This window comes from Microcebus murinus, chromosome 22, assembly GCF_040939455.1.
Source record: "Microcebus murinus isolate Inina chromosome 22, M.murinus_Inina_mat1.0, whole genome shotgun sequence".
Lineage (NCBI taxonomy): Eukaryota > Metazoa > Chordata > Mammalia > Primates > Cheirogaleidae > Microcebus > Microcebus murinus.
The window spans coordinates 18,957,789-18,980,884 of record NC_134125.1 but is presented as its reverse complement, the minus strand read 5'-3'; the positions used below and the strand labels follow the sequence as shown (position 1 = coordinate 18,980,884).

Sequence of the window (23,096 nt, the reverse complement as noted above, 5' to 3'; positions counted from 1 at the left end):
TCCCCCTCTCCCGGGCTCTATTTCCAAGGAAACCAGGTGAAGATGGCTTCTGGGGCCACCCTGCAAGGCAACGAAATGGGAGGCCCTGAGGTCTCTAGGAACCGTTTCAAACTCACCTCTAGCTATGGTTTTGCCTAAAACCTTTCTGTGGCTCCCAGAACAATGTCCAGACTTTCTCACCCTCAAGGTCCTCCTGATCCTGCCCCTTCCTCATCCCATTCTAAACTCGAGGCTGCTTGAACCTTCCCACACACCTCATCTAACCTGATTCCTCTGCTTGGAAAGTCCTTTGACCCTCTCTGGTTATCGAACTCCTATTCTACCTTCAAAACCCACCGTTGGGAACCCTTCTCTATTTTCCCTCCCACCCAGCACAGTTATTTTTTATCCCTTATACGTGTGCAACGTAGTCCTTTTCACATCAAGGACTAGGTTTCCTTTGATCTGGCCTGGGGACCAGGACTGTGTCTTCCACGTCTTTGTGAGTTCCCAGACGACCAGGCCCTGGCACACAGTAGGTGCACGTAGGTTCCCCTTCAGTCCGCCTAGGGGACTCTCCCTGCAAGAAGGGCTTGGGGGGTGTGATTTCCAAGCTCTAAAGGGTGTGGGACTTGGGGGAGAAGGCCAAGGAAACGGGGGTCTGTGTGTCTGTCCGTCTGTGCTAGTGTCTCGTGATTGTGCGGGTGAGAGAGACACGCTGAGAATAACACTAATCACAATAGCGGCAGTAGTAATAGAGGTCACTGGTGTTTCTCGGCACTCACCGTGTCCCCTGCGCTGCCACTTTCAGGTGGAGCAGGTGGTGGTGATCACAGAGCCAGGCCTCGGTGCCGGGCAGGTTAGAGTCCCAGGTCTGCCACGATTTCACTTTTGGAAAGTCACATGACCAGCCTGACTCCGTATTCTCATCTGTAAAATGGGTTCAGAGTCCCGACCTCGTGGAAGCAATTAGCACTTCGCTGACACAGAGGGAGCCCTCCATGCCGCGTGGCCAGTGGGCAGACGCATTCGCCATGGGGGCGCGTGTGCGCGTGCAAGACAGCCACACGCTGCGTGGAGGGGTGCATGTGTGCGCTGACGCACCCCTGTGGGGGTGTGAGCGTGTGTCTCTGCCGGAGTTGGGGGCCTGCGGGGCAGGGGTGCGGGCTGCGTGTCTCTCGGTGTCAGTTGATCGGAGTTTCTGCCGAGGGCGAGTTCTCCAGCAGGGGCGTCCTGTCCGGCCGAGCCCCCAGGCCAGTCTAGCCATGCCAGGTGCTCCCGCCCTGGTGACAGGGCTGGGCCGCTCTCAGTGCCATTCCGGGCTGTCCCTGCTTGATGCCAGCTCGGAGCACCCTTCCCCGCCCTGGGCTGTGTCTCCTCCTTCCCTGCCCAGCAGGCCCCCCTGGCTGGTGCCGGCGCCCTTGGGGGGGGGCCCAGGGAAGGAAGGAGAAAGGCCTGGGGGTGGGACCCTGAGGCTCCCGCCACTCCTGGCTCGGTGCCTACGGGGACTTTGAATGCGTCTGGGCGCTAGGGGGCAATGTGTCTGTTCCAAAGAAACTCGGCAGGCCCCGTGCAGGCGAAGGCACACACAGGCGACAGGCAGGGCGCCCACACCGTGAGGCGCACACGGCGGCTCACCCCCGGGCACAGATGGGCACGGGCTGGGGCACACGCCCTCACACTTGCACACAACACGGACACGCTTGAGCAGAGGTGCAGGCACACGAGGGGCGAGGCGGCTGCTCGCACGTCACGCGCGCCCGAGGCTCATGCGCAGAGGAACATGGGGTTCGGGGCCACACGCACACACACACACACACGCACACACACACACATGCACACACACGCGTGCAGAAACGCACGCAGATGCCCTGCAAGCCCCACGCGAGCGCAGTCACGCCGCACGACGTTCGCAGTGTTAAAGAAAGGTGAGCCGGCCCCTCGGCCTGGCCAGAAACACAACTGGGCCCAAACTCTCCCTGTCTCAGACGCTCCCACACCTTGTGCGGCTGACTCTTGGAAAGAGCCCCAGAAAAACACTCCCACACCCCCTCTTCCTGGAGTGCACGGAATTATTCCACAGGAAACCTGCCCAGGTGTGCCGGGGACCCCTGCCCAGCCCTTGTGTGAAGTCATGCCTCAGCCCGGCCCGCAGGCCAGGCGGGTCTGCAGACTGCGGCCTGTAAGCCACTCTTCCCACCCCCGCGCCCCCAGGGCCCAGACAGGACCCGCCTTCGCTATTTCCTCCATGCTCCGAGTCGGGCTCCTCACATAGGGCTGCGCTGAGGCGCCCCAAGCCAGCGCTGGCTGTGTGACCCACTGTCACTGACTGCTCAGGCCTTTGCCCACGCGGGGCTCCCTCCTGACAGCCATTCCCCCATCGGCCCCCTTGCCCGGGAGGTGCAAGGTCCCCCTGCTCTGGCCTGCGGGGTGTGGGGCCCTGCAGCCTGGAGAGGGGTCCCCGGTCCTAGCCAGGCCTTCCTTTCTTTGTGCCTGCATCAGCAAGGCCTCAGTCTTTTCTCTGGCTCCCACTTTCCTGTCACTTTGCTAAGTAATAATTTCCATGTCCAATTCCATTTCTTTTCTAGTTCTGAAACCTCTAAGCTATCAGCAAGAGGATAGTTCACATGAAAACTAATTACACAAAATCAATATTTAATCACAGACCAACAACCTGATCCTGCAGAAAAATCCTTTAAAAACTCCGCCACCCTGTACAAATACTTCTTCCCCATGCTTATTTATGGACCCCATTTTTGGTGGGGATAATTTTCATTTTTAATTTCAAAAAGAAAAAATATGTATATATCTGTAGACATCTACAACAGGGAGGCCCTGGGAAGGGCCTTGCATCTGAGCTTGCTTTGGCCTTCTGAGTTTTAAAGTTGTTGGTTTTTATTATTTGTTTTTGTTTTTATTTTTTTTTTATTTTGGGGGGGCAGGGTATTTTTTTCCAAACTCCCTGTAGACTGTGCTTCCTGTCCTACTCTCTCAAATTTGAGCCAGTCTTCCAGGCATTTGGGGGTCCCAGATACCTCACGCTACCTTCGGGGAGCAATGAATCTGTACCCTCGCCGTGGTAACTTTTTAATTCCCTCCAGCGACGGTGGAGTGCTTAATCTAAGGTTTTTAAATAAAAAGGGCTCAGGGGTTGCGTTTTATTATAACGTTTATTTCATTTCAGATTTCATGCGCAATTTAGCAAATGCTAGACAGACTTGGGCGATAAACACTTTCTTTTGTGGGGGGAAAAGGCATTTTTATACACCGTGTTTAATTTTATTTAGATTTAACAGCGATATCGGGCCACTTCAAAGAAAGTTCCTTTTTCGCCCCTTCTCCTAAGAATGCTGGTCTGCTGGCAAAATCGCCCGGTGCTATTTTATGGCAAGGAAAATTAAAGGCCTTCTCCCCCCTCTCCTTTCTTGCACCACCCTGCATCACCTCTAACTTCCAACTTCTAATTGCAAGATAGATTTCAGCCTCGGTGGGGATCAGGAAGATCTAAACATTTTAACTAAGATTATTGGGATAAATATTTCATAAAGAGCAAGGCAGATATTAAATTACTCCTATTGATTTTAGTATCACAACCCAATTCCGTTCCTTGGCCTCTCCGGTTTAATTGATCTCTTAAGGAGGCCGACCTCGCACCCGCAGAAGGCCTGGGCCTTGGAAGGGGGCGCCCGGGGCAAGGGGTTCGGCCCCCGCGCGCCCTCTACGCGCCCTCTTCCCGGGGTTCCCAGCGCCTCGCATCGTCGCTGCGGGGCTGGATTCATCCGATGTGTCCCCCACAAAGTGCCGGGGTGCTCCCGGCTCCGTCGGGCCCAAGGCGGTGGCCGAGCCCCCACGCACGGACAGGGGCTTAGGGAGCAACTGTGAGCGCCCCGGCGACGGAGGAGAGAGCAAGTGCCCGCGCCTCTCGGGGAGAGCCCTAACTTCGGGGTTCCCGTCTGTCTTAACCTCCGAGAAAACCCGGGGCCGGCTAACTTGGGCGCCGCCGGCGGAGAGCGCGGGGCTCCGCCGAATTCGGCGCCGGCGACGCTCAGCGACTTCCCGCGGCGAGTCCAGGGGCTTTGACTGGCGACCCCATTGTCTGAGCGCCCCGCACCGCTCGCCGCCCACCTCCCCGCCCCCTGCCCACCCGCGGGGCTCCTCCAGTTGGGGGTGGGGAGTTGGGAACAGTGTGAATGGGAAGGGGGGTGAACAAAGCCAAGCTCCCGCCATTGCCCTCCACTGGCGCCCTCCGTGGCCCGGTGCGCCCGAGGCCGGGGCGCGCCCCAGCACACCGACGCTCGACCCCGAGGCAGTGCGGGCGCTGGGGACCCCAGGGCCGGGATGGTCGGGTTCGCGGCTGGGGCCTCGGCAGCCAGGACCCGGGACCACCTTAAGAGCGAGCCCCGCCCCGGGCCCGGAGCTTGGGCGGCGCTGATTGGTGCAAGGGTAATGGCTGAAATTGATTGCTGAAATGCAAAACTTGTTGCTGCTTCTCCCGGCGCTGGGCGAGAGGCAGACACAGAGAGGGGAGCCGAGACCCTCGGAACGCCCCACGCAGAGCCCCCCCGCCAGGCGCGAGAGGGGCGCGCAGACCCCCCAGAGCTGCCCCCGCCCCCATTCCAGGCTCCGGGAGCGCGGCCGGAACGCCTTCGCCCTCGCCCGGCGCGGCCCCGACCCGCGGACGCCCCCTCCCCGGCCGGGGGGGCTCGGGAGCACCTCGGCGCGGAGGCAGGGATCCGGAGCCTTGGAGCGACCCAGCCCTCTCCTCGCCGCCCTCCCGCGCCGGCGACGGTGCGCAGAGACCCGAGCGAACTCCGAGACCGCACGGCGGAGGCAGAGCGGCCGGCGGCGGACGTGGCCGCGCAGCGCACCCGCCGCGGAGCAGGGAGCCGCGCCTTCCCCGACCCTCCGCTGCAACCCGGCGCCGGCCGCCTCCCGGCCCCTCTGCGTCCTCCGCTGGGGCCGGCGCTCGCGATGCCGATTGGAGCCTCCAGTCTTCCGGCCCGCTGAAGACGCAGCAGCCGGTCGCCCGGAGCCGGCGGGGACTGCCAGCGGATCGTGCTCGGTGGACGCCTGGGCTGCGGAGCGCTGGGACTCCGGGGGCAGGGGGGAGGGACCCCTCTGTCGGTGCCCGGAGCCAGCCGCGGCTCGAAGGGTCTCTCTCCCCTGCCCTTAGCTCCGCCACGGACTCCGGGAGGCTGCGGGTGGCGTCCTGGGCTCCCCAGCCGACCGATCGGACTTAAGAAGGTGATCGCTCTGCTCTCCCACCCCCTTCCCTCCCCCTTCTCCCCCACTCAACTTTTTGTTTCTGTTCACCCGCGGCTCGGCCCCCTCCCCGCAGACCCACCCGCGGCTGTGCCAACTGCCCGGGGCATGGGTCCCCCAACACGGCTTTTGGAGGCCCCGCGGCCTCGCAAGATATGAGCGGCCCGCCCGGGGCAGAGCCGGAGCTTCAGGAGCGGAGCCGATAGCCCCAGCCTCCCCACGCCAGGCGGGGAGCGGTGCGCGCTGCGCCCCCGCGGTGCTGAGCGTCCCGGAGCGCCCCATCCAGGGCTGGAACGAGTAGCTGGCCGGAGGCGCGCCGCGGAGAGCAAGCTGTCATGCCCTATTGATCCCCCCTGCCCCCCGCCAAGTATGTTTGGGCTGGACCAATTCGAGCCCCAGATCAACAGCAGGAACGCTGGCCAGGGCGAGAGGAACTTTAACGAGACCGGACTGAGCATGAACACCCATTTTAAGGCTCCAGCTTTCCACACAGGGCCACCCCCTGGCCCCGTGGACCCTGCCATGAGTGCTCTGGGCGAGCCCCCGATCTTGGGCATGAACATGGAGCCATACGGCTTCCCCGCGCGCGGTCACTCGGAGTTGCACGCAGGGGGGTTGCAGGCGCAGCCCGTGCACGGCTTCTTTGGCGGCCAGCAGCCTCATCACGGCCACCCGGGGAGCCACCATCCCCACCAGCATCACCCCCACTTTGGGGGCAACTTTGGTGGCCCGGACCCGGGGGCCTCGTGCCTGCACGGGGGTCGCCTGCTCGGCTACGGCGGCGCAGCCGGCGGCCTGGGCAGCCAGCCGCCCTTCGCCGAGGGTTACGAGCACATGGCGGAGAGCCAGGGGCCAGAGAGCTTCGGCCCGCAGCGCCCGGGAAACCTCCCGGACTTCCACAGTTCGGGAGCCTCCGGCCACGCCGTGCCTGCCCCGTGCCTGCCGCTGGACCAGAGCCCTAACCGAGCGGCCTCCTTCCACGGCCTGCCCTCCTCCAGCGGCTCCGATTCGCACAGTCTGGAGCCCCGGAGGGTGGCGAACCAAGGAGCCGTCGACTCGCTGGAATACAATTACCCCGGCGAGGCGCCCTCGGGACATTTTGACATGTTTTCGCCTTCTGACTCCGAAGGGCAGTTGCCTCATTATGCAGCCGGTCGCCAGGTTCCCGGGGGCGCTTTCCCGGGCGCCTCGGCCATGCCCAGAGCCGCGGGCATGGTGGGCTTGTCCAAGATGCACGCCCAGCAGCCGCAGCCGCAGCCGCCGCAACAGCAGCCGCAGCCGCCGCAGCAGCAGCACGGCGTGTTCTTTGAGAGGTTCGGCGGGGCCCGCAAGATGCCTGTGGGTCTGGAGCCCGCAGTGGGCGCCAGGCACCCGTTAATGCAGCCTCCGCAGCAGGCCCCGCCGCCCCCTCAGCCACAGCCCCCGCCGCAGTCGCAGCAGCCGCCGCCGCCGCCACCGGGGCTTCTAGTCCGGCAAAATTCGTGCCCGCCCGCGCTCCCGCGGCCCCAGCAGGGCGAGGCGGGCACGCCCAGCGGCGGCCTGCAGGACGGAGGCCCCATGCTGCCCAGCCAGCACGCGCAGTTCGAATACCCCATCCACCGGCTGGAGAACCGGAGCATGCACCCTTACTCCGAGCCGGTTTTCAACGTGCAGCAGGCTCCACAGCAGGCGCCCAACCAGCGGCTGCAGCATTTCGACGCGCCCCCCTACATGAACGTGGCCAAGAGACCGCGCTTCGACTTCCCGGGCGGCGCGGGAGTGGACCGCTGTGCCTCGTGGAACGGCAGCGTGCACAACGGCGCTCTGGACAACCACCTCTCGCCCTCCGCCTACCCGGGCCTGCCCGGCGAGTTCACGCCGCCCGTGCCCGACAGCTTCCCCTCGGGGCCGCCCCTGCAGCACCCCGGCCCGGACCACCAGTCCCTGCAGCAGCAGCAGCAGCAGCAGCAACAGCAGCAGCAGCAGCAGCAGCAGCAGCGCCAAAACGCAGCCCTCATGATTAAACAGATGGCGTCGCGGAATCAGCAGCAGCGGCTGCGCCAGCCCAACCTAGCCCAGCTAGGCCACCCCGGGGACGTGGGCCAGGGCGGCCTGGTGCATGGCGGCCCGGTAGGCGGCTTGGCGCAGCCGAACTTCGAGCGCGAAGGCGGCAGCGCGGGCGCGGGGCGCCTGGGCACCTTTGAGCAGCAGGCGCCGCACTTGGCGCAGGAGAGCGCGTGGTTCCCGGGTCCGCACCCGCCGCCCGGAGACCTGCTGCCGCGCAGGATGGGCGGCTCGGGCCTGCCTGCTGACTGCGGGCCGCACGACCCCAGCCTGGCGCCGCCCCCTCCGCCTGGCGGCTCTGGGGTGCTGTACCGGGGCCCTCTGCCGGAGCCGCTGAGGATGCCCGGGGAGGGCCACGTGCCCGCGCTGCCTTCGCCCGGCCTGCAGTTCGGGGGCAGCCTGGCCGGCCTGGGCCAGCTGCAGTCGCCCGGGGCCGGGGTGGGGCTGCCCAGCGCTCCCCCGGAGCGCCGGCCTCCGCCGCCGCCGGACTTCGCCGCGCCCGCACTGGGGGGCCAGCCCGGCTTTCCGTTTGGCGCGGCGAGCCGGCAGGCCACGCCACATAGCGGTCCAGGCGTGAACTCACCCCCCAGCGCGGGCGGGGGCGGGGGCGGCTCGGGCGCCGGCGGGGGCGGCGGGGGTGCGTACCCGCCGCAGCCTGATTTCCAGCCCAGCCAGCGCACCTCGGCCAGTAAGCTGGGCGCGCTGTCGCTGGGCTCCTTCAATAAGCCCAGCTCCAAGGACAACCTGTTCGGCCAGAGTTGCCTGGCTGCGCTCTCCACCGCTTGCCAGAACATGATCGCCAGCCTGGGGGCCCCCAACCTCAACGTGACCTTCAACAAGAAGAACCCGCCCGAGGGCAAGAGGAAACTGAGCCAGAATGAGACGGACGGCGCGGCCGTGGCGGGTAACCCGGGCTCGGATTACTTCCCGGGAGGGACTGCTCCGGGGGCCCCGGGACCCGGAGGCCCGTCGGGGACTAGTAGCGGCGGCTCCAAAGCCTCGGGGCCGCCCAACACGCCCGCCCAGGGGGACGGCACCAGTCTCTCCCCCAACTACAACCTAGAGTCGACGGCGGGGAATGACGGCAAGCCAGTTCCCGGGGGTGGGGGCCGGGGCCGGGGCCGCAGAAAAAGGGACAGCGGCCACGTGAGCCCCGGGACCTTCTTTGACAAGTACTCGGCAGCCCCGGACAGCGGGGGCGCCCCTGGGGTGAGCCCGGGGCAGCAGCCGGCGTCGGGCGCCGCGGGCGGGGGGAGCTCCGCGGGGGAGGCTCGCCGGGCCACGACCCCCCACGAGAAGGCGCTCACGTCGCCGTCCTGGGGGAAGGGCGCCGAGCTGCTCCTGGGCGACCAGCCGGACCTCATGGCGTCCCTGGACGGCGCGGCCAAGTCGGACGGGAGTTCGCCGCACGTGGGCGAGTTTGCCTCGGACGAGGTGAGCACGAGCTACGCCAACGAGGACGAGGTGTCGTCCAGCTCCGACAACGCCCCCGCCCTGGCCAAAGCGAGCAGGAGCCCCCTGGTGACCGGCTCACCCAAACTCCCTCCGCGTGGGGTAGGCGCGGGGGAGCACGGCCCGAAGGCGCCCCCGCCCGCGCTCGGCCTGGGCATCCTGTCTACCTCCGCCTCGACCCCCGACAGCTACGGGGGCGCGGGCCACCCGGGCACGCCGGGCCTGGAGCAGGTCCGGACCCCGACGAGCAGCGGGGCGCCGCCCGACGAGATCCACCCGCTGGAGATCCTGCAGGCGCAGATCCAGCTGCAGAGGCAGCAGTTCAGCATCTCCGAGGACCAGCCCCTGGGGCTCAAGGGCGGCAAGAAGGGGGAGTGCGCCGTGGCCGTCGGGGCCCCGGGCGCGCAGAACGGCGACGGCGAGCTGGGCAGCTGCTGCGCCGACGCTGTCAAGAGCGCCATGAGCACCATCGACCTGGACTCGCTGATGGCCGAGCACGGCGCGGCCTGGTACGTGCCCCCCGACAAGGCCCTGGTGGGGGGCGCAGACGACGACAAGACGCTGGCGCCCTGGGAGAAGGCCAAACCCCAGAACCCCAACAACAAAGAAGGTATATGTGCACTCGTTCCCTTCTCGCCGCCCTGGTGACCCGCCCCGTCCCAGTGCAGGCCTCAGCCTCCGCCCCTGGACTCCCTTGGGCTTGGGGACCCAGGTCTTCCTCATCTTCAGCTCAGAGCTGGGCGCCCTCCTTTGGTTACACCGCGGGCTGTGGGGACAGACCCCCAGCCGCTGCCAGGTGGATTCTAGTGCCACGGGGTGGTGAGACCTACTGGGCGGGCAGCCCTTTGGGGATCTTGCAGTTACCTGCCCCCCCACCCCACCCCCCCAGTTCCAGCTGAGTTGCTCACAGAACCAGCCCCTCCCCTGCACGCTGAGCCCTCCCCCCTCAGGTTGGTTCCGCTTTTGAGGAGCCCTGGGCCCCCTTTCCTGGCAGGACACCTGAGAAGTTGTGTGAGTGCCTTCCCACCTTTTCCCTGTCCCCCCAGCCCCCGGTGCCGGCTCTGTAAGGGGGCAGCATCTCTAGCAGAAAGTTCCCAGCCTCAGTGCTGGTGCACCACTTGGAGGCAACGCCTAATTTGACATTTGTTCCTAATGAATAGCTGTTTTGTCTCTTCCTAACTGTTAGAGTTTCGCTGAAAACCTGGAGACCTGTGGGGGTTCAGGAGGCAGGGCACCTTTTCAGGGTGTTACCTCCTTGACATTTGGTGGGACTGGGGGGCTGGGTGGAGCTCGCCTGGCAGAGCCCAGACCAGGCATCAGGGCGTCATTTGCGTTTGGGGATATGGATATATAGTCTTAAGACACAAAGGACCCGCGTTTGTCAATATCTCCCTTGGCTTTGGTGACAGATGTCCAGTCACAGCTCTCTTTTGCATTCTAAGCACCCCTCCCCACCATGCCCCAGGCCTTTAAGGTGGGAGGGGTGGGGTTAGTAAACGGTTTGCCATTCCAGTTAAACTGATAACACTTCTTTTTCTCCTAAAGATGTCTAGGCTGCAGTAGATACCAGTTTATTTTAATGAAGCTTTTTTATTTTTTTTTTAAAAAACCCTATATATGGCTAATGGCTCCTAAAAATCAGGTAGCATCATTTTTTTTTTTCTTCCTACCTTTTCCTTCTAAATCCTGGTTGAATTCCCCTTGTTTCACCAGGCAGAGTATTATCCTGGAGCCAGTGGCTGGCAATTTAACCCTGTCTTTTTAAAAATGTGCCTCCCGATTCTTGCCCTCGCTCATGCTCTTTCCTCCTCTGCCTTCTCTTCCCGGGCCCTCCCCATGTCCTGCCATCTCTGGAGCCTGGGTTTCAGGTGAGGGGAGGTTTTAGCATGGGAGGGGGGCGGGGAGAGGCAGGAGCCAGGGGAAGCGGAGCAGGGCGGGAGTTAGGTAGTTCAGAACTCAGGGCTTGCAAGGCGCCCTCCCCAGTAGTTCTTCCCGCTTAGGGTTTCTAATTCATGAATGCGGCCGCTCTGCCTTTCTCTTTGTTCCGCGGCTACTGCCCAGCCCGGCCGGGCCGCGCTCACTCATTTGAAGCCGGGTGTTTAGCATGCACGGCAGACGCCGCCACTGGCATCAGCATTCTGCAGCCTTCTCCCAGGCACGGCCGTAAATTGGTTAGTTTGGGACCCTCAGCTTCTTCTCCCCCCCCTTTTTTTTTTCTTCTTTTAAAAATGGAGCTGGACACAGCGTCCTGCTTGCTAAAAACCCCCCACCCCCGCCCCCTTTTATTTTCTTGTACACAACATCTCGATCTGGCCGGATGGATAGCTGGTTAGCACAGGTCTCAGCCCCTGTCACTTCTACCTGGCCTGGCCCGGCCACCCCTCCCCCGTCTCCCCCTCACCCCCCAGTAATTAAGAGCATATTGGCTAAAATGGGGTGAGAAAAGTTAGGGGAAAAAAAACCCCCAAACAAACCTGATTTAGAGAATGAATAAAGAAAAAGCAGTAGCACTTCTCCTTTGAGTCTTTCCAAGGGCCTTGGTAGACTAGATGGAGGGGTGTAGGGCGGTTTTAATGAGATTTTGTTTTTTTTTCTAAGTGTCCTCTCCCCATCCCCTTCCAAGTCACTCCTTTGGGGCGGGAAAGATGCCGGCTGTGAATGAAGAAATGTCAGTAAAGAAATGTTTTGTTTGTTTTATTGTCACTGTCAGAGGAGCGAGAATGTTTTTTTGGAAACAGATGCTAGTCACTTTGGGGTTGATTTCCCCTGTAAGGTAAGCGAGGCCCTCCCCTGCCCTGGGGAGGGCAGAGACTTCCTTCAGGGGCCAGCGGGGGACTGGCTACCTTGTAAGCATTGGCAGGGACACCCACTTGACCTCCTTTGTTTTCTACTCTGTGAGGTGGGAAGGACAGTTTCCTCGATAAAGCACTGAATTGAGGTCACTGGAAGCTTCCGCAGCCTTGGGATTGCTAGGTGAGGCTTTATAAGATATCTGCATCCGATGCCTGCTCCCTTGCTGCCAGTAAATAAGGTTGATTAAACTTTTCATTATGATAACACCCCGCAGTTCCATCTGCACACGTTGTATAAATAGGTACACAGAGCTTACTACAGGCCCCTGAGTGCCCTAGCTGAAAATCAGTCTGAAGTGTGACACTTCAAAATACAGTCAGAAAAAATAAAAATAAAAAAAAAACCATGGAAAGCAAAACCTGCTTTTCCTTAAAAGTCATGCCCATGGTCCCCTCAGCCATGAGCAGTGGTGACCCATGGCCTTGAATATACCTTCTCCACGTTCCAGCCCGGGCAAGCACTTTTTTTTTTTTCCACCCACCCCCTCCCCCCTTCCAGGCAGAGCCCATTTTTGTAATGATATTTTATTTTGTCACGCCGTAAAACACGCCAGTACTAATGTGATTAAATATTAACACCGTTTCTGAAATTCTTCGCTCCAATGACAAAATACTCGTCGGTATTTAACAAAATGATCTGTGCTTGGATTGGAGGGAACGAATAAGTCTTCAGAACGGCACAAGGCGTGAGACATGCCCAGAGTGTCTTATGGGCTGTAAGATGTCCTTGGCGGGGAGGGAGCGTCACTCTGGAGTCGCAGTTCCCACAAAGTCTAGCCTGGAATCACATGTGATTACGGTGTTTTTTTTTTTTTTAAACCAGGAAAGCTAACCTCTCCAAATTATGCCTCCCTTGACTTCTTAATCAACCCACCAAACAACTTTTGTATAATGAAACCCTGCATCTGATCATGATGCTCTTTTTGCACAAAGTTGGGATGGGGGAAGGGTGAGGTTATGGAAGAGAGAGAGAGAGAGAGAGGAAAAAAAAAAAACAAAACAAAACACCCAGCCTAACTTTGGGCCTATTTAGACATCTCTTAAATCAGGGAGGATTACGTAAACCTAAAAATAGTTTGCGAAATCATCCACCTATCTTCGTAATAGGTGTGTGGTCATGGAAGAATTGCAAAACCGAGAGAGAAGGAGAAATAGTGATAGAGTGCAGATAATAAATAGTAAGTTGGAAAAAGTATGTTTTCCCTCCTCCTGCCCCTGGCGATTTTCAAAAGTTGAATTAACCGTGCTGTGTAGTAAGTTTCTGCTCGCCACACTTGCTTTCCCTGGGTAGCTCTGTGTCTTGAACACCAGGACCGTCTGGAAATGCCCTCTCACACACACCGGAATGGGGGCGGCCTCAGCATACGCTCTGCACTCAATCCTGCCCTTTTTGGAAGTCTGATATTTTTACAGTGATGTGGAAGAAATTTTTGGAATTTCATGCTTGTCTCAGTGTTCCAGTCGGAACCCAGGGAGCAGCACTGAGAAATACTAGGCTGGCAGGATCCGAACGTTGAAGTTCTTTAGACGTGGGGCAGATGTGGGCAGGGGTGGCCCCGGGTAGGTAGGTCCTGGCCTCAGAGCAAAGCCCTGTTGTGTGAGTCCTTTCCCCTCCTCCCCATACCATGGAGAGAATTTTTAAAGCTCACTCAAACTTGTTTGGGGAAGGCAAGGAGCCCTGCAGTCCTGTTTCCCTGCGAGAAATCACCCAGCAAGGCTTGCATGCCTTCATGTGACTTTTCTGCCTCCGGAAGATGTAACCCAAAACTTTGCAGGTGTTAATCAGGGGTAATGTAAACAGATAGGGCCCCTTTGTGCGGCTGAAGTTGGGGCCTGCCTGCTCCCCCCTAGACCACGACATACAACTACTGTTCTTTGCTGCTTGTTCAATATTTCATGGCTATAATAAACCTGTCTTCTTAGCCCGCCTCCCGACATAAAACTCCAACCTAGCACACATCTGCAATTATACATTTCTACTAAATATTAATAAAGGACAAGGATGTTTTAAGGGGCTGAAGCTTAGCGGTGTTGAACTTGTCATGGTTTCTGTCACTGGAGTTTCCTGGCTGTTTTGATTTTAAATAGCCGTTGCCTTCTGCTGGGCAATATATACTTCTATATCCACATGTATAAATATGTACAGTTTTTGTAGATTGAAGGGCTTTCCTCAGGTATAGCTTTTCCTTAATATAAATTCATTTAGATTTCTTGCGAGGCCCCTTTAGACCGGAAATAAGAGACTGTTGAAATGTACTTCTATTTTATTGAGGTTTCTAGGAAAGGAGTGAGGGTTGGTTAATCTAATTTCTCTTTCTAGCAATGAAATTCTATGATTCCTGATATGATTTTGTTTGCCTGACAGAGGTATTTAAATTTCCACAAAGAATCTTAATAGGTTTTGAAAATACGGCTGCTCTGGCCAAGAAGTTACTGATACCCTCTGTTGATATAAAATATACATCTTTAATAAACAGTCTGGGAAGACCAGGTGAAATTAGAGGAGGAAAATTCTTCCCACTGTGGAAGGACCCACTTGAGGGCATCGCTGGGATTTCACGGGATCTCCTAAAGCCACTCTGTGCTGGGAAATTTAGTACGATCACTTGTGACCTGTTTGCCTCCACTTGAGTGACAATGACGTCGGATCCTGTTCTGTGCCCAGGGAGCGATCAGCTTTGCCGAGAGCATTTAGGCAATAAATACTCTTGGTGAGGAATACTGTATTTACCTCTGTTTGGTTATTTTTAGAGATTAAAAGGCTGTAGCTTTATGTAATAGGATCAAATGTCGGGGAGTGTGTGAGAGCAAGGAGGCCTCCAAGCGCATCGCAGCATAAAAAACGTCAAATCCTCTCGTGCCAGAGGGGTCCTTGGTTTATCCGGGGGTCCCCCTGAAACCAGTGGGTCCACCGTCTGTCCCATTCTCTCAGACCCCTCCTTGTCTTGGGTCCGGAGGGGCCGGGACAGTCCAGCCTCGTCATTTTGACTCGAGCTAGGATGGTGACTTGCCGGCATGTGTTTGTTTTAGGACGCGGTCTATATTTAGGTGCGTCTTGGGTGGACAGATTTGAGTGTGGGCTCCGATCGCTGGTGGCGGAGTTGTTGATGTACACATGAGTGCGTGATTGAGAAGAGAGACGTTTGGAGGAGAAATTTTCAAGTTTCCTTGACTTGTGGCACACACGCCGGAGCCAACTGAGGGGTCTGGGTCTCGGGGGAGGAAAGCGGAGCCCCTTGCAATTCGGCATGGGAGGGGCCCCTCCCCCGCGCCCCCGCACGTGCACGTGTGCACGGCCAAGTGCGTTTCCATCAGGCCTGGACTCACCCCTCCAGCTCCCCCAGTCTGCTTTCCGAAGGCGAGTGGGGAGAGGAGCTAACCCTCAGTCTCAGTGGCCTTCGCTGACAGCTTCTGAGTCTGCAGAGGACTGAATGAGCTCCAGCCCTAAAAATAGAGGGAGGATTTTGAAGATCCTAATTACAAAATCCCGGCCTCCCGGGGCCTCCTGGGCTGTGGGTGACTTTGATCCGGAGCATTTCAGCAGCAGACGCATGTTGCCCCTCGCTGGGCTCCGTGCGCGAGCGTGAGCGTGCGTGCGTGGAGGTGTCTCTCCGGCTGAGTTCAGCTCACACCGGTTCCTGCCAGGGGAGGAATCTTTGCATCTGCGCCACCCCCTCCCCCCCACCCCCTCCCCCGCCCCACCCCCAGCAGTGGTGGGAAGCGAACTGCTTCTCATTTATGGAAATTCCACTCCTTTATTGTAATCTGTTGGTACCAACGTGGTGGGGGGGTGCTGGGCTCTCCATTAGTCACGGCCCTGCCTGCGGGTCCCCCTGTGTCCTGAGGCACAACAGCTCCGCTGGAGTCCCCAGCTCAATGCCACCCAGGCTCCCGGAGAGGGAGGTGGTTCTGGGACCCGCACACACTTGCTGGATGGGCCTCCCCAGCGCGGAGGTGGCCCGATCATCTCCTGCCATCTTGCAGTGCCGCGACAGCTGGCACCCAACACCCGGCCTCACCGGAGCAATCCGGAGCTTGGCGGAGCGCGGCCGAGAAGACGCCGTGTTGTGGGGCGTGTGTGTGCTTCCAGCGGGCAAAGACTCCAAACTTATTTTGTGACCAGGGCTCGAAAAGCAGAGTTAAGTTTCCTTTGCCCAAGTGGGGAGGGCTTGTTGGAGAGACATCACTTTCTCGGGGCGTGATTATTATAGGATGCTGAGACCTGCTTTGTCTGCTGGTCTGCATGTTAATCAACGGCCTCCGAGGGTGGGAAGCGAATGGAGTGTCTGCTCCCCGCACGTCGCTGCCCGGAGGGGTGGGGCACCTCGGGGAGAAGCTGCCGCAGGTTTTCCCGGATCTCGACTTCCAGGGCTCTGTTTCGGGTCCCCGAGAAGCTTCCAGTGTTGGCCGGCCACGGCCACATTTGAGGCACCCTTGGTACCTACAGAGTCAGGGGTTGGGGGGGGCGTTTTGTTATTGCCCCAATTCTCCTTCTCCTGGTTGGCTGAGGAAGCTGGTGGGTTTTCATAATCAACTGCTTCCTTGTGACGCGGGATCGGAGAGCACTGTACAGCGAGCACGTGCGCGTCCCGTCACGCCTTATACATCATCGCAGGCACCCAGAGGCCCTTAAACACGAGGCGATTGAATTTAATAGTTTGGAGGCCTTAGCCTATTCATGGTAACTTGCTGGCTCTCCTCGAAGGTCCCAGAAGGAACATCTTACATGGAAGGGATGTGTCCAAAAAGGGAGGAAATGAAAAAATAAAAATAAACCAATAAACATCCCAATTCACACTCACATTGTTGAGGGAAAGCAGGTTTTTATGTTCTGATCTTTAAAGCTCAGAGTCTGGTGGACTCACGTCACCCCACTTCCCTTAGAGCTTGTAGATTTGGCCGTGCGGGCCTAAGTCTCGGCCTGACCTCTCATCTTCTGCTTCTCCGTGGAAAATCTTGGACTTGCCTAAAATGTTTGGTGCCGGCGGTCTGATTCTTCTGTGGGTCTCCGGTGTTCTGGGTCGCAGACTGACCAACTGGTGCTGCAGTTTGGTGAAGGGAGGCGTGTTGGAGAGTGCTTTGGGGAGGGTGTATTGGGACCCGCTGCTGCTGAAGTTCTTTGGAAAGTTGGGTGCTCCGAAGACGCCGGGAAGAGAACCGGGTCTTGCTTTTCTCCTGCATGTCTCAAACATCATCGGCGTAGCTGCTCAGGAGTAGATGGTCCTTGTCGAGCCCTTGGAGGAAATGTGGACACACTCTGGTGCCAAGACACTCCTGCAGTTGTGCTTCTGCTGCTCTCGGAGCAGCCTGGTGTGGGAGAACTAAGTGGCCCATAGACGCGCTCCATTGTGAGGCCTTAAAATGAGTTGTTCCTCCTTGGTGTTGATAAGAATGGAAAGAGTTTTTGGGCACGAAGCTTTCATTTGATTTCAAAGCCTCCAGGTGACAATTTCCCTGGGTGATGTGGGCACCGGGCCTTCCTGGCTTTGAGGGGAGTGGCTGGGGCCCCCTCTGCCCCGAGGTGGACGCCCCGGCCTGCCTCCTCTCGTTTCTCTGGTGGTATTTGGGAGCTCCTGGAATGTGAGGTGACAGTTAATGAGTGAACCCCTCCACGCACCCACGCGCACACACTGTTTCCTGTTTGTCTACTCATTCAGGGCAGGGCGAGGTGTCAAAAACAGATACGAACCTTTTCAGTTACAGTGAAGCGGTGTTTTCAGACGTCCTTGGATCTCGGGATACAAGCGCTGTCAAATGATTGGCAACGGCCACCAGGAGTAAAATCCTTGTGAGGGACCCTCTCGTGATCAGAGAGGGGGTGGGGAAGCCAGCAGGAAACCCGGTCTGCTTTGAAATCCCCAAAGCTCAGACTAGCTGGGAAAGCCAGGCTGGTCGAGACTTTGCTGAGAAGTTAGCTGGCTCTCCCCTGTCCTCGTGGGCCGTGTGAAAAAGCCCTGGAAAATTGTAGTGCCCAGTTCCTGATGTGCCCCCCCCTTTTCCAGAAGACACAGAGAGAAATGCCCCCAGTTAGGAAGACTGGATGGGAATTGGGATGTAGCTCATTTTCTTGGGGCGAGGGCTGTGGTAGAGGGATGGGCCGGGAGAAATGTATGCGTAGGAATTGACATGTTATTTACCAGCTCTCAGGGTTCAGGAGTGGAAAATAATTGATAAACGCGGCAGTCATTTATGTCCCCTCCTCCTGGGCAAGGCCGAGGGCGTGTGAGTTGCCCAGGGGGCCAGTGTTGGCCATCGCAAAGGACAGAAAGTGCTCGGTGAGCTTTCCCTGCGGGACCGGGGGCTGCCCTGTCACCCAAGATGTGGGAGGGAAATGGACGCCGAGGACCCAGCTGGGGACTGGAGGGCAGCATCGTGGGTCTGTTAGCAGTCAGGGCCCGTTCCTGTTTAGGTCACGGCTGGGGCCAGCTCATGGCAGGACAGAGTCCCAGGCGTGCCCTGGCTGGGTCGAGCCCTGCAACGTGCCTGAGGCCAACTCCTGCGCAGGGGTCCAGGCCAGACCTTTCCAGAAAAGAGGGGTGATGGGGGTAGAGGTGGGAAAGGGGAGTGACCTTCATCCCGGTGACCCCGCAAGGTGGCCACGGGGCCCTCCCAGCCCGGCCCCTCTGGCACAGTCCTGGCTTTCCCGGCAGCTGCAGGCGGGCCCCGCTGACTGGAGACTCGGTGCGCCCCGAGGTGCCTCCCACGCAGTGTATATTTTTTCCCTTTTTCTGAATGGTAGGCAAAAAGGGAACTGAAGTCAGTGACAAATTCAGCGGGAGGAAGATTTCCCCGACTTGAGAAGAGCCAAATGTGGAAAGGAGCCGGAGGAATGACAGTCTCCCCTGCGTCCCTTTCTGGGGACCCCGGGTGCAGCCGTCAGAAGCCATGCATGCTTTCCTGGAGAGGCCTAATGGCTGAGAGCACATTGGCCATTTTCGTGCCCTGCAATGTAACTTTGGTGGCTGTTTAGAGTTTGCGGGAAGGGAGGCTAGGATCAAATTTTGGCTTTTAAAAACCGGAGCAATTTCACGATCCTTATGCCGTGACTAGTTCTAAATTGTCTGGGCGTTAAAGGTTTGGATGCCTTTTGCCGGCTCCCGGCTGCGCCCACACACACCCACATACATACGCGGGCCCGGGACGTCTTAGGGAGAAATGAAAAAATAATTCTTTCCCCCAAGGAGAAGCTCATACAAAGTTTTGGCCCTGTTCACTTTGAAGTAGATGAATATTGATCTCCATGTGGTCAGTTTTTGCCGAATTTGTAATCCTGTTAGGCCTCCGGGAGAGGCATGATTAATTTACTTGCATATTTCACCATTTTGGGTCAGTTTAGTTAATAAGCATTTATTTTGTGCTCAGTGCGTGGGAAGCATTTTGCTGGGATTAGAATTGTGCATGTGTGCATGTGTGCGCATGTGTGTGCGTGCGTGCGTGCGTGCGTGTGTGTGTGTGTGTGTGTGTCCGAGTATTGGGCATTAAAGGCGCCCATCACCCGGCATGGAATAACGCCCCTCAGTCTGGGTCCCCACCACCTCCCTGGGACGGGAAGAGAAGGCGGGTGGTGCCTCGCACCGTCACTTGTCGGGGAGGGGATGACAAGCCCAGACGTTCCGCTAACCCAGCCTCCCAGAGCCCCGGGACGGCCAGAGAACACAGGCTCACAGGCTTCCTTCCGACGCCTCAGTCCTGGGACCCGGGAGAGGGCCCGAGCTTTCGTTCTCAACCGACAGGGAGCTGGAGGTCTCTGCACGTGGGCGGAGAGAGAGGGGCGTTAAGCCTCTTTGCACCTTCCATTCGCCGCCTTGACAAATGGTGGGGTGCGTGTGTGTGTGTGTGACTTTTAAGAAATGCATGGTTTGACTTCCAAAGAAGGAAGAAAAAGTGTGCATAAGTCTCGAAAGCTGGGAAAAGGAAAAACAAAGCGACACAGCCCGCAGCTCCGGCCTTTCCCAGCGCGGAGTCTCTGTGGGGAGGGGGGGCGTGTGTCACCTTGATGGTGCCAGCCGTGGCGGCTTCGCTGGGTGGGTGCCCCTTCCCTCCCTCTCTGGACCCCGTCGCCTCCCCTTCCCCTGCTTGCAGATGATGGGTTAAAATTCCACTTAAAAAAAAACAAAACAAAAAAACCCCAAAGCCCAGGCTTCGACCATGGCACTTTGGGAGCAAATGGTGTCCCCGGCACCCGCAGCCCCGTCTGCTGGCCCCCTGGCCCGCCGGTCCCCGCCGCAGCCGGCCGTGCGGCACGAGGCCCGCGTGAACTGGGCGCCGGGGAGACGGGCGTTTGGAGAGATGAGGACGCAATTTCTTTTTTTATGTGGGCCCGTTAAAGTCTAATGGACGTTGGTGTCTGGCCTTAAATTTGGAGAGGGTCTTTATCTAACCCTTAAAACCAGAGTCGTTTCCGGTAATTACGACAGCCCGGGCCAGACCACTAAATCTTGCAGAGGCTCGCTGGGTGACCGTGCTGGGGCTGGGAGGGGCCGGGGGACACCTGTTACCTGCGTCAGCTGGGATCATGGCATTTCTGGACTCCTGGTTTTAAAGGGGGAATTTACGGGCCGGGCAAGGCCGGGAGAGAGCAGCCGGCGGCGCCGGCTCCCGGCAGGGAAGCCGCAGAGCCCCACGCCCGGTGCCCGTCACAGCCCGCGTCCCCGTAATGGGCTCCTCTCGCTCCCCAGCATTTGGTAATAAGTAAAGTAGCTATTTTGAGCGTCCAAGAGAGAAAGAACTCGAAAACTGCTTTTCAAAAAAAAAAACAAAAAAACTTTTTGGAACAGAGAAAAAGTCTTGGGTTTTGAAGTTGACAGCGTGGCGTCCAGGCGTGAGAGGTCGCAGGGGAGGACACAGGCGGGGTGGCGTGGCCGGACGTGGCCGAGTGGCCGGGCCCCATCCGCGCCTGCAATTTTGCTTCTCCACGGAGGGACCTTCTCCATTGTTAGCAGCCGCGGGGACCACGACACCCAGACGCCGTGACGTTTGTTTGCAAGGACTGTTTAGATTACTCTCGCTTCTCAGATGGGGAGAGGAACTTGGCTTAATGGGAAAATCGCAGTATTACTATCTTGGTGTGTTTGCTTTAGCGTTTAAAAATAGTTTGTTTTCGTAGCCCGAATTTCATCCTTTCCTTCTTTGCTTGTTTGATGGAAACCCGTGTGCGTGTGTGTGTGCGTGTGCGTGTGTGTGTGTGTGCGCGTGCATGTGTGTAGGGTACCAGCACACGTCTGTATACATGCAGGCGGTGAAATGGTTGCAATCGAACCCCCCCTCCACCTCCAAAAATGGTTGCAATTTCACAGCTGGCTAAAGGGACCCGGAGCATTTGTTTTTAACTTAAACCATCTTGTCCCTTCCTCCTCATCAGCATACACCACTCCCAGTCTCTCCCCCAAGCCCTAGCAATATTTATTTCTTCCTTTAAAAAGGAATGCCGGCCCGTTTGCCGAGGTCCCTGTTGGAAGAGGTTTTCAGAGGTTGCGAATTAAACGTGGTTGAGGGCGTTTCGGCCCTGAGCCTGCTGGTCCCAGGACTAATGGGAGCGGGCCCTATTACAGAGAGGCAAGGAATATTGTAAATGGCTTATGCAGAAAAACCATTTAGATAAAAATGCAATTTTCCCTTCTGCATAGAGTGCTAAGAATTAATAGCACATTCTTTCTAAATGGGTATTTTTATATTATATTTTCCCCCTAATGAAATTCTTTTCCCAAACAGGAGCATGTTTCATTTTAAACTTCAGAGCAAAATTGATCTGTTTTTAAGCCTACAAAAACTGGCGTCCTAGTGTCCAGGAGAGACCCCTTCCCTCCCCACTCGCATGCAAGATTTCTGGAGTTGGCCCGTGCCCCTGACAGCCATGGCAGTGCTGTCCCGGGGCTGTCCACGAGGGGGCTGGAAACGGGGGGGGGGGGGGGTGGCCCCGCGTTGGGGGTTTTCCTTCCTTGGTCGCGGGGCAAGCTTGGGGGTGTGTACTGGTTTCCGCAAACGGAGAGACGGGTCCTGAGGTCTGGGCTGTTTGAGGTCGGCCCTGGCCTGGCCTGGCCATCGAGGGAGGCTCAGGGAATTCCCATGATCCTCTGCGGGGTGCGCCCGCCCCGTCTCCCCAGTTCTGCAGGGGAGGCCCCTGTCCTGCTCCCCGTCACGTGACAGCCGGGCCCGGGCTGAGTGGCACCGCAGGGCGGTTCTGGGGGTCAGCTCCCGCCGGGGCCTGCGTGGGCGTTTTGGGAGGAGTGGAAACTCGGGCTTCTTGGAAGGCCGACCCCGAGCAGCCCGGCGCACGCCTGCGGCGCCGTCTTTGGGAGCTGGTGGCGCTGGCTGCCGCCGGCCGGTGTCCGCTGACCCGGCTTTCCCCGCCCGGGTGAGATGCGCGGAGGACTTGCCTCGGTAGCTGAGCTGTCCACACGTGAGGGCAGTGGACACTGCCGTGCTGCAGCAGAAGAAGGTCCTGACAACACGCTCGCAGTCTTCACTGTCCGCATGGCGCTAGGGAGAAAGTTTACGTAAAATTCTAGAATGCGAAAGACCTCTCGTTTTTGTTCCCCTTTCCCCCACGACATTTTCTAGCTGAGGGAACTAAGGCCCAGAGAGGGCAGGCAACTTGGCCAAGGTCACACAGCATAGCGCGAGGACTGGACTACGGTTGACCCTCGACCCTGCCTTCCCTTCCTGTCCCTTGACCTCTCACCTGGGAACTGGGATCCAATTTTGCCTGGCTGATCCTTGCACAGACCAGACTTGGGTCTTCGTGAGCCAGAAGTTTGCAAACCTTTTGCAAAAGCACCACGACATACATCCTCTGATGACAGCGGCACTCGTTCCAAGGTGGATATTGTGACTCTTTTTAAGACAAGGTCTCACTCTGTTGCCTGGGCTGGAGTGCAAGTGGCATCAGCCTAGCTCACAGCAACCTCAAACTCCTGGGCTCAAGCAGTCCTCCTGCCTCAGCCTCCCGAGTAGCTGGGACTACAGGCACGCAGCACCACGCCCGGCTAAAGGAAATGATGCTTGACCTTGGGGAAGCCACAGCAGCCCCAGACCCCACCAGCTGAGTGGTCTGCATTTCACGCCCTTTGACTCTTCTGAGCTGCGTGACCTTAGACAAACCACTTCCTGCTCCCAGCTTGGTTTCCTCATTGATAGAATTGAAGAAGAAGAAAAAAACAGTGCTTGTCTCGTAGAAGTATTGTGAGGAATGAATAGGATGACTTTAGTTACCGTCGTAATGATGCAGTTGAGAGCACAGGCTCTGGAGCCGGACAAACCTGGGTTCAAAACCCACTGATCCCACTTCGCTGCTGTGTGACCTTGGGCAGGCCACTTAACCTCTCTGTGCTTTCATTTTCCCATCAGTGAAAGAAGACAATAATAATTCCTGCTTCACGGGTAGGAGGGCTCGACAAGTCAGTGTGTGCATGAGTTGCTGCGCAGAAGCCTGCCTGACGCAGGGGAAGCGCTATGTCAGCACCAGCTTTTATTGATCGCCTGCTGTATGCCACGTGGTCCGTCTGAGCC

At 58.3% G+C, this 23,096-nt stretch overlaps 1 protein-coding gene across 1 annotated transcript in view; it reads left to right on the top strand.

The window, feature by feature from the left end:
- Positions 1-4,907: 4,907 nt before the first annotated feature.
- The window catches only part of MN1 (MN1 proto-oncogene, transcriptional regulator), a 46,057-nt gene continuing 27,868 nt past the window's right edge, over positions 4,908-23,096 (top strand). The window contains exon 1 of the mRNA XM_012763801.3: positions 4,908-9,346. Coding sequence (XP_012619255.2) covers positions 5,611-9,346 — 3,736 coding nt within the window. The 5' untranslated portion in view covers positions 4,908-5,610. The remainder of the gene's footprint in view (positions 9,347-23,096) is intronic.